This window comes from Adiantum capillus-veneris, chromosome 3, assembly GCF_014529385.1.
Source record: "Adiantum capillus-veneris isolate H3 chromosome 3, ASM1452938v2, whole genome shotgun sequence".
Classification (NCBI taxonomy): domain Eukaryota; kingdom Viridiplantae; phylum Streptophyta; class Polypodiopsida; order Polypodiales; family Pteridaceae; genus Adiantum; species Adiantum capillus-veneris.
The window spans coordinates 96386914-96398319 of NC_140933.1; the positions used below are offsets into that span (position 1 = coordinate 96386914).

The following is an 11406-nucleotide window of genomic DNA, read 5'->3' on the forward strand; positions in this document are numbered from 1 at the left end:
AGATAATGAGGAGGCGGGCTGGGCAGGGTGGGGGAAACAGCGCGAAGGCGGGAGGAGGGAGGGGGTGCAGCGCGAGGGCGAGGGGGGGGGGGGCAGCACGGGGGTGGCTGAGGGCAGCGCAAGGGTTAGAAGGAGAAGGGGGGTGAGGGGGAGCGATGGCACAAGGGGGGGGGGGGGGGGAGCGTGCAGTAGCAGCGAGCTCGACCTCTTCTCTATATTGAGTTTACTGTACGATAGATAGTATATGATTGGTTCTATCTTGTGATCGCTTTCCCACTTTTATTATAAGTGACTTTAAAAAATGTGTCTAGATTCAATGTGAACGTGGACAAAGTATAAAGATATACAATAGAGGTCATTTAGGGCCTTTAACCCAACACTAGATCCGAGCTAAATCCTTAAAACGCTTCTGCTGCACCTGAGAGAGAGAGAGAGAGAGAGAGAGAGAGAGAGAGAGAGAGAGAGAAAACCAAACCAAGAGACACAGGAAGGCAGAGTTCCTTCCCTAGAAGCATTGGCCCTCAAGACAAGCGGGCCCGAAAGGTATTTGTTTTATATTGCAAAAGATGGTCAATACACGTTGTTGTCAAGTGCTCTAGGCCTTCTTGATCTTCACAAGTGCTCAAGCCTTTATGGTCTTCAAGAAATGCTCAAAGAGAGATCACCCAAAAACTGATGATGGTTACAAATGCCCCGAAGAGGTCTTTATATAGGCATTAGCCTAGCCTTTTGGGCACCCTTGGCTTTTCATTTGTCCGCAACCTTTGGCTTTTCAGATGTCCGATTTTTGGCTTTTCAATTGTCCAATCCCTTGGCTTATAACTCTTAGGGCTGATTTGTGTTATGCGCCTCACTTTTAGGGCTGATTTGTGAGACTCTATGGGTGACTCAAAGGGAGGGTGCTCTCTTACAGTTGTAACACCGACTTTGGCCAATGAATTAAAGAAAGGCCACCAAGGATACCTAGTTTAGCGGCTAGAGTGAAACTCCACCACTATGTGCCTCTTGTCTACCATGTTCTCTTTCAGTTCAAGTTTGTTTCTTTTCCGTTCGGTTTGGTATCATTGTCATGATTTACTCCCTTGTCAAGTGACTCGATGATTACACTGGTTTTTAGAGCTTAGACAATTGTTCTTGTGAGAATATTTCAATCTAGAATTGGAGCAATCAACTATGGAAGCAACATCTTTTCATCTTTGGGAAGAAGAAGAAAATCATCAACATGTGGATGAAGAGTTGGGGAAACAAAATACTTTGAAAAAGTGTAGGAGATCGAAGTTGTAGTAGTGGAAGAAGATGCTGAGGAAGAGCAGTTTTAGATTCAGAAGATTTACTCACACATAGAGCAAGATAGAAAAGCAATGGCTGATATGCTATTAAATCACTTCCTTGTTTATTTGAAGGATTCGACTTTTGCTAAGTTTATGATTGAAGATGCGAAACTATTGAAGCATAGAAGAGAGTTCAACAAGAATGGTCCAAGCAAAGTCAAGTGTTTCTCTTGCCGATATTTTGTTGCGTAGTGCTTTTTCAAGAGGGAACTTCAGGCTGCACAAAGAAAAGCAAAGAATGCCAAGACTCCAGCAGATAAGGTGCCTTGGAAGACATGGTTTACTTGATTGGTACCTAAAAAGCCCAAAAAAGCGACTTTAAAAATCACAAGTTATTTTTACGAGTGCTAAAAGCACCAAACTCATCTCATAACTTTAATTGTCGCTCAAGAGCGACTCAAACTCATCTGCTTTCCATAATCGATGCCAAAGGAACTCTCAACTGCTCCGTTTTTTGGATCCATACAATGTTGCGGTAGCAATCACGCGATTGGTGGCGCAAAACTGGGTGCATGTGCTTAGATTTTGTTCCTCCAATTTGGTTCCTTCTCGGCTAAACTCTTGTGGGCCCACTTCGAGAAGCATACCATGTCATCACTTTGTGGGAACCCCCCCCACCCCCCCAACGGGGTAAAAAAAGGAGTAATTGACATCAATTATGCTTGCAAAACAGAAATAAAACCAATTCTTCAGTAGACACTGACTCCATGCAGAAATGCCAATGAGCATCCCCTCAAGACAGAAAATTCACAAAGCATGCATCCGCACATATTTTAATCCACCCTAGATTTCGGATAATAGTCTACATTCACATAGTTCGCTCTGAGCATTCATATCCTAATCACACTTGTCAAGTTGTCCCCCTCTAATCCAAACTTCTAGGAACTCCACATCTCCACTTAATAGAAGATCTCTCTTTGAACATGTCCCAACTCAAGTGGCTCACTACATGAATGGTCTTTCACTTGCACCTAATGATGACATGAACATATGTTTTGTATTCACTTATGATCTTTACCATTTGAAAAAGCTCATGCACACTGCAACTTTTCTACATGTACAAACCAAAAAGTCTCAATCTATCTAAAGACTTGTCTTTTGAGCAATAAAAAGGAAGGTTACCAAGAGAACAAAAGAGAGGCCAATGCACCATTATGTCATCGGAGTGTGACTCAAGAGGAGAGTGTAGGCTCTCCGGTGGTTGTGACCTCAACTTTGGTCAATGAGTAAAGAAATATCGCAAGAGGCACCTAGTGGAGGGGCCAGTGCTTTTGAGAGTGGAACTCCGCCACTCTTATGTCTCATGTCTATTGTGTACTCTTTCAATTCAAGTTTGCTATTTTCCGTTCAGTTTGGTATTGTTGCAGTGATTTACCGCCTGTTGCCTTTTAGGTATTGAGTTGCCCTTCCAGGTATTGTGGGCCTACAATCTAAAGAAGGGAGGCCAGATTCCCTGCAAGTTATAGTTAGCTGCACGCTGGTTCATGTAGTGTTCCATGTGAGCAGTTTAAACTTTTAAGTAGATGACTCGGCCCTGCATGTAATGTCTTTGGCATAAGTTAGTTAGTAAACCTCTGGTTTATCTACATGGCCTAGAGCTCATTCTGGATTATCATGAACAGAGTTTGTGTCATTATGTTCGAACGCAAGCACTTGTCAAGTGGAAGATAGACCCGAGGAAGGTTCCTCTTGGGAAAATGTGGCTGTCAAAAAGAGATTTTCCACTTCCTTTTTGGAGGATGAAGCTCTTTGCAACCGGGGAGTAGGCCCAAAGGACTTGAATGAGCTACATACACAGCAATCGACCTTTTTCAGTAGGTATGCCAAAAGTGGACGAGGTGACACAAGTATATGGATGGATACTCCCATGGACAAAGTGCGGAAAGCAAAGATGGCGTAAGATCATTGCAATTTTCTTAATTGATTATCTTAAATGTTGTCAGGTCTCTTTTATCTCTGTCAATGTTACAACAGGTTTTTAGAAGGAGAGAGACAATCAATGTTGGGCGATGAAAGCGCCGTCTTCCACAAAGAAGAGAGAGACCCAGCTACTGCAGGAATTATGGACCAGTTCAATTCTGCGAAGCGTGGCATGTCCCCTGTGGAAAAGCATCAGATGGAGCACACTAAGGTGAAAAAGGCTCCTAATAAGAAGGAAGCACCGCAACCTGCAGAGTGGGAAGTTAGTCATCCATGGAAGCCTTGGGATAGAGACAAGGATTTGACGGCGGGCAGGCAGAAAGTGACCTTAGACAAGTCCAATATGGCTGAGGGCTTATCGTCAAGGTTTGCAGCATCCCACAAGGAGAGGAGCTTTTTGTGAACAGGAAGGCGAAGATGTTGCAAGTTAAAACACTCCTTTCTGCTGACAAGAAATCAAAGATCTTCCAAGTTATACACCCCTTTTTACGTCTCAGAGGGTGCTCTTTTCCAATGGCCCTGCCCTCAGGTCCTTGTCCACATTGTTATTAATGGTAGCCCTTAAGGATTTGTAAATGTGTCATGATTTGCACCTAATCTTTTTTCAGTGAGATAATGTGCACTAATTACTATTTTGTAGAGTAGTGTGGTCCTACAGACAATATTCAATTTGCATTTCATTCACAAAAAGCAGGTAGCTTTATAATCAAATGTAGTTTCAGAGACCAAGGAAGGGACACTGAAATAAGCAGTTGTGCCTCGAGAGGGAAGAGACAGAAATGTACAGAACATTCTTAGATTCTACTAGTGCTTGCAATTGTCGCTATACCTTTGTCATCTTCTTTCCATGTCCCTTGTTGGAAGTCCATTGCAAGGGTAAATTGACTCCAGCAATGGCCCTTTTAGAAGGAGCCGTATCCTGCTCTGCTGTTGGCTCTCGCTAGCGGATATGGGTCATCCACAACACATTGTGTGTGTCAAGATTTTTTTTCTAAAATAGGGATTTCTCCTTGGGTGTTATCAAAAATTATATCCTCACAAGAATTCTTCCTGAAGGGAAAGTAACAAGTCGAAGTTACTGATCAGTGTAACTGCTAAACCAAAGGATTCGTTTGGGCGCGTTGATAGATTATTAAGTGAACCGTAGAGGCTGGAATGCTTAATTAGCTCAACCTTTTAGTTGGAATAGAAGAGGTGAAAGGTATTGGTGGATTATAGGGAAACATTTAACTGAAGGAGAATCAGTGCAAATGTTATGAATGGAAGGGTCTCTCTCTGAAAGCAAGAATAAACCTCATGATGTTCATTTGGAGACTTGCGACTTGCGAAAGTCGCAAGTCGCAGTTAAAATATGGGGGACAATTTCAGAGCATGGGAGGATTGCATGCTATGCTCTTGTAGAGCATTTTGTCTTCTCTAGTGAATATATATATGCACTTTAACTGAGTACAACTTTGTTTTGAGACAACTGAAGTCTTGGTCTCCTTGGTAACTAATGTGTTTTGAGTGCTCTCTAAAGCTCCTTGCAACATGGAGTACTGCCACTCATCGCAATGCCGAAAATGCATTTCATAGATGAATATTCGCTCCATATTCTCATTTTTAATGGTGCGTAGCAAGCTGTTTTACCTTGCCAAAAAATCTTGGCGTACTCCATAGAAAATAAGGCTAGATAGTTGAGACTTGATTTCTAAATACTACTGTTTTTCAAACCGCTGTTTTTCCATGATAAAAGGGATACTATTTCTAGTGAGATGGTTCTCATTCCTATGCCAAATATGGAGCGAGTGCCATTTCCTTTCTCTTTACTCTTGAGAGGGCCTATTCTTGCACTAAAAGCAACCTATGATGGTGCTACTTTCTAGTGCACAAGGATTTGATTTGGCAAAGGCTTCTCTTTTCAAAACTCAAGAAAGAGAACATGGTGCTTTCCAAGTAAACAATGACCATTCTTGCTTAAATTGAAAACTAATGAACAAGGGATTGATATGGCTTTCCTTTTCACTTGGTTGAATCTTTTTGAGTCTCATGGGTGAATCATTTATAGGGATTTCTCAAGCGTACAATTCCAGTGAAGTATTTATCGGTTTCTTATCAATGACAAGCAAGTAGGAATCCAAAATCATTAATAAGTTAAAAAAAAAACTTCTATCAAATGAAAGTTGAGGTATTGCAAATGGTCAGAGGGAAGTTGATGGTGATCCTAAAGGGCGTACACAAATAACGGATAGCAACTTTTTGCAAAGTATCGATACATCATGCTTGAGAAAGGTACTATTTGAAAATCAATACTCATGCATTCACACTCTTTATCATAGTCACCATGACGTAAGAAATGGAAAACATACGCATGGATCTAGCTACGAATCGATTTCTTTATGTATTACCATACTATGTTGTGGTGTGTGAACACACTTGATATTGTCGAGGCATTGTTTTCTGTGGTCCAGATTACAATATTATTATGGTAGTGTTGACTTTGAGTACACTTAGAATTATCGAGAGACAATACTTTTCCTATACGGTATATTGATGGCGATCACTTTATAACCAATTTATCTATACATGATACACAAGGGTAGTACTTTTGTTGTGTTATTGTTGGAATTACGGTTGCAGAGAGACACACACAGCTTGGGGAAGACGAAGGAAGCTCAAGGCACATAATAGAGAGTGTATTACTTAGTGTGCAATGGAAAGATAGACAGCCCTAGAGTGATGGGCGTATATACAATGCACGGGAGAAAAAACCTCCTAAAGAGGGAAAAATTGCCTTGGCGGTCCTAGTGTGTTCACACACATCACTACCACATGTAACAAATCCCCCCTGTGTGATGCGGTGAACGAGAGCTGGCACATGAGTAAAGGGAAGTGCCATGCCTTGAGGACATGATCAGCCACAAAGGGGAGTAAGCCCAAAGCTTTGCGGAAAGCTTCAAGCTTCTCACGAGACAATGCCTTTGTGAAAAGATCTGCAAGGTTGTCCTGTGTTGGCACATAAGCCAAGATGATCTCTCCTACTGAGAGCCTCTCCCTCACATAGTGGTAATGCATCTCAATGTGCTTTATGCGAGCATGAAAACTGGGTTCCTCGCAACTGCCAATGCGCTTTGACTGTCAGTGTAGGTAGTGTAGGTAGTGTTGGCAGTGTCCTGTCCAACACCCAAATCAGCCATAAGGCGTCTGAACCATACACACTCAACCGTAGCTGTGAAGACTACCCTGTACTCAGTCTCACAACTCGAAGTGGCCACAGTAGGTTGCTTCTTGCTCAACCATGATATACATGAACTGCCAAGCATGAAACAAAAACCACTTGTGGACACTCACGTGTCAAAACAACCAGCCCAATCTGAGTCCGAAAAAGCATGTAAGTCTAGTGGCAATGATCCCCCCCGTGGGATAAAACAAGCAAAGATGTAAAGTACCACTAAGGTAGCGGAAAATCCTCTTGAAAGCCTGCCAATGCTTAGACCCTGGGCTATGCATAAATCTCCTGACCTGTGAGACTGCAAACCGAATATCCGGCCTCGTGTTGCATACATAAATGAGGCAGCCACCAACAGTTTGGTAAAGAGTGACATCAGCAGAATCACCAACATCATGTAGACTTAACTTCAAACTTGTTTCCATGGGAGTGGCAATAGGTTTGCAATCCTCAAGTCCAAATTTACATAGCAATGTCTCTATGTAACTTTTCTGACACAAGGAAATACCACCATCACACTGCTTAAACTGCATACCCAAATAATGATGCAACAGCCCCAAATCTTTCATCTTGAAAGTAGCATTCAAATCAGCCTTAAATTCAGCAATATGTCTCTCATTTGGTCCAGTGATCAACAAATCATCAACATAAAGAACCACAATGAGAAGTACATCACCCTCACGCTTTACATACAATGTGTTTGACTGTTACGAAAGCCTCGTTTAACCAAATGAGTGTCAGCTTTCTCATACCAAGCACGAGGAGATTGCTTCAACCCATACAAAGCCTTCTTACATCTGCACACTTTGTCCTCTTGTCCTTTTATGACAAAACCGCGAGGCTGCATTACATAAACTTCCTCAAATATGTCACCATTCAAGAAAGTAGTAACAATGTCTGATTGATGTACATCCCAACCAAAATGAGCTGCCAATGCACATAGAAAACGCACAGTAGTCATACGACAAGTGGGAGAAAAAGTCTCTTCATAATCAATGCCTTTTTGCTGTGCATAACCTTTTGCAACAAGTCGAGCCTTATGGCGATCGATCTCACCATCCGGCTTGCGTTTCAACTTGTAAACCCACTTCGTACCAATGGCCTTTTTGCCAGGAGGCAAATCACATAAAGTCCATGTGTCATTTTCTATAAGTGCATCATATTCTGATTGCATGGCAGCCATCCAATTTTTTGAATTCTGAGCTTCATTAAAAGACAGAGGCTCCTCAACATCATGTAAGCTAGACACAGCCAAAGCATAACAATCTGATGCATAAGATGCATGTCGAGAGCCTGAACGAGTACGACTAGACAAAGCTACATCCAATTTACTATCACGCAAAGTGTGCACCAACCATTTTGGCATACCTCTAGTCTGCTCATTTTCAGCCCTTTCCTCATCAAGAACATCATGTACATCTGCATCTGTAATAGGCTGATTTAAAACATTTTCAGAAACCCCCATAGGCTGTACATTTGCCTCATTGGAACTTACATTCGTATTTCCACCACTGAAAAGAGGTACCAAAGTGTCATAAATGTCCTATGAGCTTGCATTACTGTCTCTAGTATATGACAGCAAGGGCCGAACAGAATCTTCCACAAACACTACATCCCGTGAAACCAGAATACGTTTTGTTTGCGGATGATATAACCTGTAACCTTTGCTTTCAGCACTATAACCAACAAAAATACATTTGACAGCCTTATCATCCGATTTCCTGCGCTGCACATATGCCAAACAGCCAAAAACACGCATGTGCTCAATAGAAGGCTTTCTATCATGCCATGCTTCATATGGAGTAATAGATTGCAAAGCTTTCGTAGGACACCTGTTAAGTACATAAGTGGCACACATGATGGCCTCAAGCCAAAAAGAATGCGGCGAAGCTTGACTTTTGACCATACATCGTGCCATTTCCATCAATGACCTGTTTTTCCTCTCAGCAACACCATTTTGCTGAGGTGTATAAGGCACTGTACATTGGTGTTTTATCCCACGACTAGCCAGAAATACATTAAATTCATGAGACATATACTCCCCCCCTCGATCGGAACGGAGGATGCCCATAGTACATTTCGAGACATTTTTAGCCATAGCCAAAAATTGTTTGAAGCAGATAAAATTTTCGAACTTCGCTTTAAGCGGAAATACCCATGCATGCCTGGAGTAATCATCAATGAAAGTCACGAAGTACAGGTAATTTCCCAAGGACGGAGTTTGCATGGGTCCACAAACATCAGTATGCACAAGCTGCAACCTGCATGTGGCCCAAACTGAACCATCCTTTGGAAACTTAGAATGGTGCATCTTACCTAAAATACAGCCTTCACAAACATGTTTGACAGGTGCTTCAAGAGACGACAAAGAAGCAACCATATCAGATTTTTGCAAACGCAACAAATTGGCAAAATTCAGATGACCAAAACGTGCATACCAAAGTTTTGCATCTGAAATAGCCCTTGAATCTGCAACAACATTTGCAAAATTTTGTCCCCACTTGTGATACAAAGTGAGCTTATACAGCCCACGGCACAAAAGGCCAGATGCAACAATTTCATCACCAAAACTGAGATCGTGAACTGTACATCTGTCATCCACAAATTTGACTACAAGTCCAAGTCTAGCAAGTGCGGATACAGACAAGAGATTCTTCTTGATCCTAGGTACATAAAGTGCATCAACAAGTGTGAAGGAACTGCCATTTGCAGCAGTAAGCACAATCTTTTCAACTCCCTGAACTAGATAAGAGGCATTGTTTGCACAAGTGACTGAATTCCCATGAGGGACATACTTGAGAGAGGTAAACAATTCAGGATGTGAGGTAATGTGCTTTGTAGCACCACTGTCGAAATACCACACATGTGAATCTGCAGTAACTGACAAGCATGCATAATGGACAACGGGATTGTAAGTGCACTCTGCGCTAAAAGCCCATTCTCCATCAATATCAGCATCACAGTCTCCTTTCACAGAAGACTCAACAATGGCTGCATTTGTAGTGGAACCAACATTTGCAGTGGAACCACCCTCTTTCTTCTTAGCCTCCTTGGCCTTCAACTTAGGACACGACTTAATCAAGTGATCATTAGCTTTACAATAATGGCAACGCATCTTCTTTTTGCCCTTATCACCAAAATTGCCAGACGAAGTGCTGCCAACAGAAGCATTAGGAACAGAGGCCACTCGCAGCAGAACCATAAGAAGTGGCTGCATTACTGTTACCACCCTTTCTTTGAGAAGCAATAAAAGCCTGTTCAACTGCACGCTGCCTAGTCCTGTTTTTCCTGGAAAGTGACTCTTGCAATAGCAATGTGCATAATGCATAAAACTTGACAACTTCAGGATTTCCTTGGGTCATCAGTCTCCAAGTATTAACAAAAGTCTGGTAGGAATCTGATAAGGCATCAAGAACAGTCTGCATAAGGGAACTGTCTGAAATGACTTCACCTGCAGAAATAAGCTGCTCATTGATATCCTTGACACTAGCAAAGAAAGTGTCCATATCATCTTCCTCATGCATAATCTTCGACTCCAGCTCTTTACGCAACAAAACAATTTTAGCCTCATTGCGACTTGCATAAAGACCAACCAAAATATCCAAGTCTGTTTTGCAGATTTTGCTGAACGAATGTGAGGAACAATGGTGCGCTTCACAGACAACGCAGTCAATGCATGAGCCTGCGCATCCTAAAATAACATGAAAAAACGATATAACATGAAAAAAATAAAGTAAAAAACGATAAAATAATAAACCCATTGACAAACTAAAATAAAAAAATTATTTTTCTATTTTTTAAAAAGAAAAAGTAAGTCCAATAAGCATATAAAATAATAAAATAGTTTGATGATATAGACCTTTATGAGATCCTTAAATGAAAGGGCTCATTTACAAATTAAAATATTGAAAAATTTTAATGAGTCAATACTTCACATCATCTTGGGATTAAACTTCTAATGCACCTCTTAATCCCTTATTCTATAAGACCTTATTGAGCAAATCAATAATGTGTCTTTTAAAGTTCAATCAAAGCTTTTGCCTTCATAGTCATGAGTGATGAAAGGCAATCTTACGGGCCCTTTGTTGTGTTTATTATTGTGCAAGGAAAGAACATAGTTTCATTGACTTCATTATGCATGTTGAATTTGTCATTTCCAATTAGAGCTATCACTTAGTTAGAAATAAAAAGTCTAGAATAGCCATTGAGACAAAAACGTTGACAATAGGAATCTTTCCAAGAAAAGGAGGTGCAATTAGTGTAGGCTATTAGTCAGGTCATTGATAGACTCACTTTGTTGGCTATGGAATAGGCTAAGAATAAAGAGTCTATCACATGCCAAGACGACGATTCTTTCATGCTAATATAAAATGCTCGACTTCTATTATAGAACTTCGGTACATTTTGTGAATTGCACATTTATTATACAAAACATACATAATACAGATATAAGCTATTAATTCACATATACTATTGATAGTGGAAAACTAAGCACATTGTTTTGCAGAGGCTTAGTGGGACAATTCATGGATTGGGATCCCATGGCAATTAGGCATCAACCTTGATTATAAACTAATTCAAAATATGAGTGACCAATAAGTTTGAATATTCATTTAGTTGAATTCATGATGAGAATGCTGAGATATACTTAAAATTTCTATGTCAATTGATGCGACATTAAATCATATACTAGACATGATAACGATCTGCTTTGGTAAATAGGTAATACACAAGGCATTCCTATTCCATTGGTTGGTGTCACGCGGTTACTTCACCATCTCATTGAACCTCTATTTCTCTGAAAACTATATTTGGACCAAAAGGATTCATCTTCCATTTTCTTCTTATTGCTATTCTAGTTTGACACTTACCCAAACCCCCCCCCCCCCCCCCCCCCCCCCCGTCGCTGCCTTGAGAAAAGTTTTTATGCTTAAAAAAAGGTGTTTT

The 11406-nt window shown here is 41.0% G+C and overlaps 1 protein-coding gene across 1 annotated transcript in view; it reads left to right on the forward strand.

Annotated features, from left to right (window-relative positions):
- LOC147461349 (uncharacterized) overlaps positions 1-3895 on the forward strand; it is a 27322-nt gene extending 23427 nt beyond the window's left edge. Inside the window, exons 6-7 of the mRNA XM_086508914.1 lie at positions 2954-3227; positions 3306-3895. Of these exons, the coding sequence (XP_086365040.1) occupies positions 2954-3227; positions 3306-3654 (623 nt within the window). The 3' untranslated portion in view covers positions 3655-3895. The remainder of the gene's footprint in view (positions 1-2953; positions 3228-3305) is intronic.
- The last annotated feature ends 7511 nt before the right edge of the window (positions 3896-11406 follow it).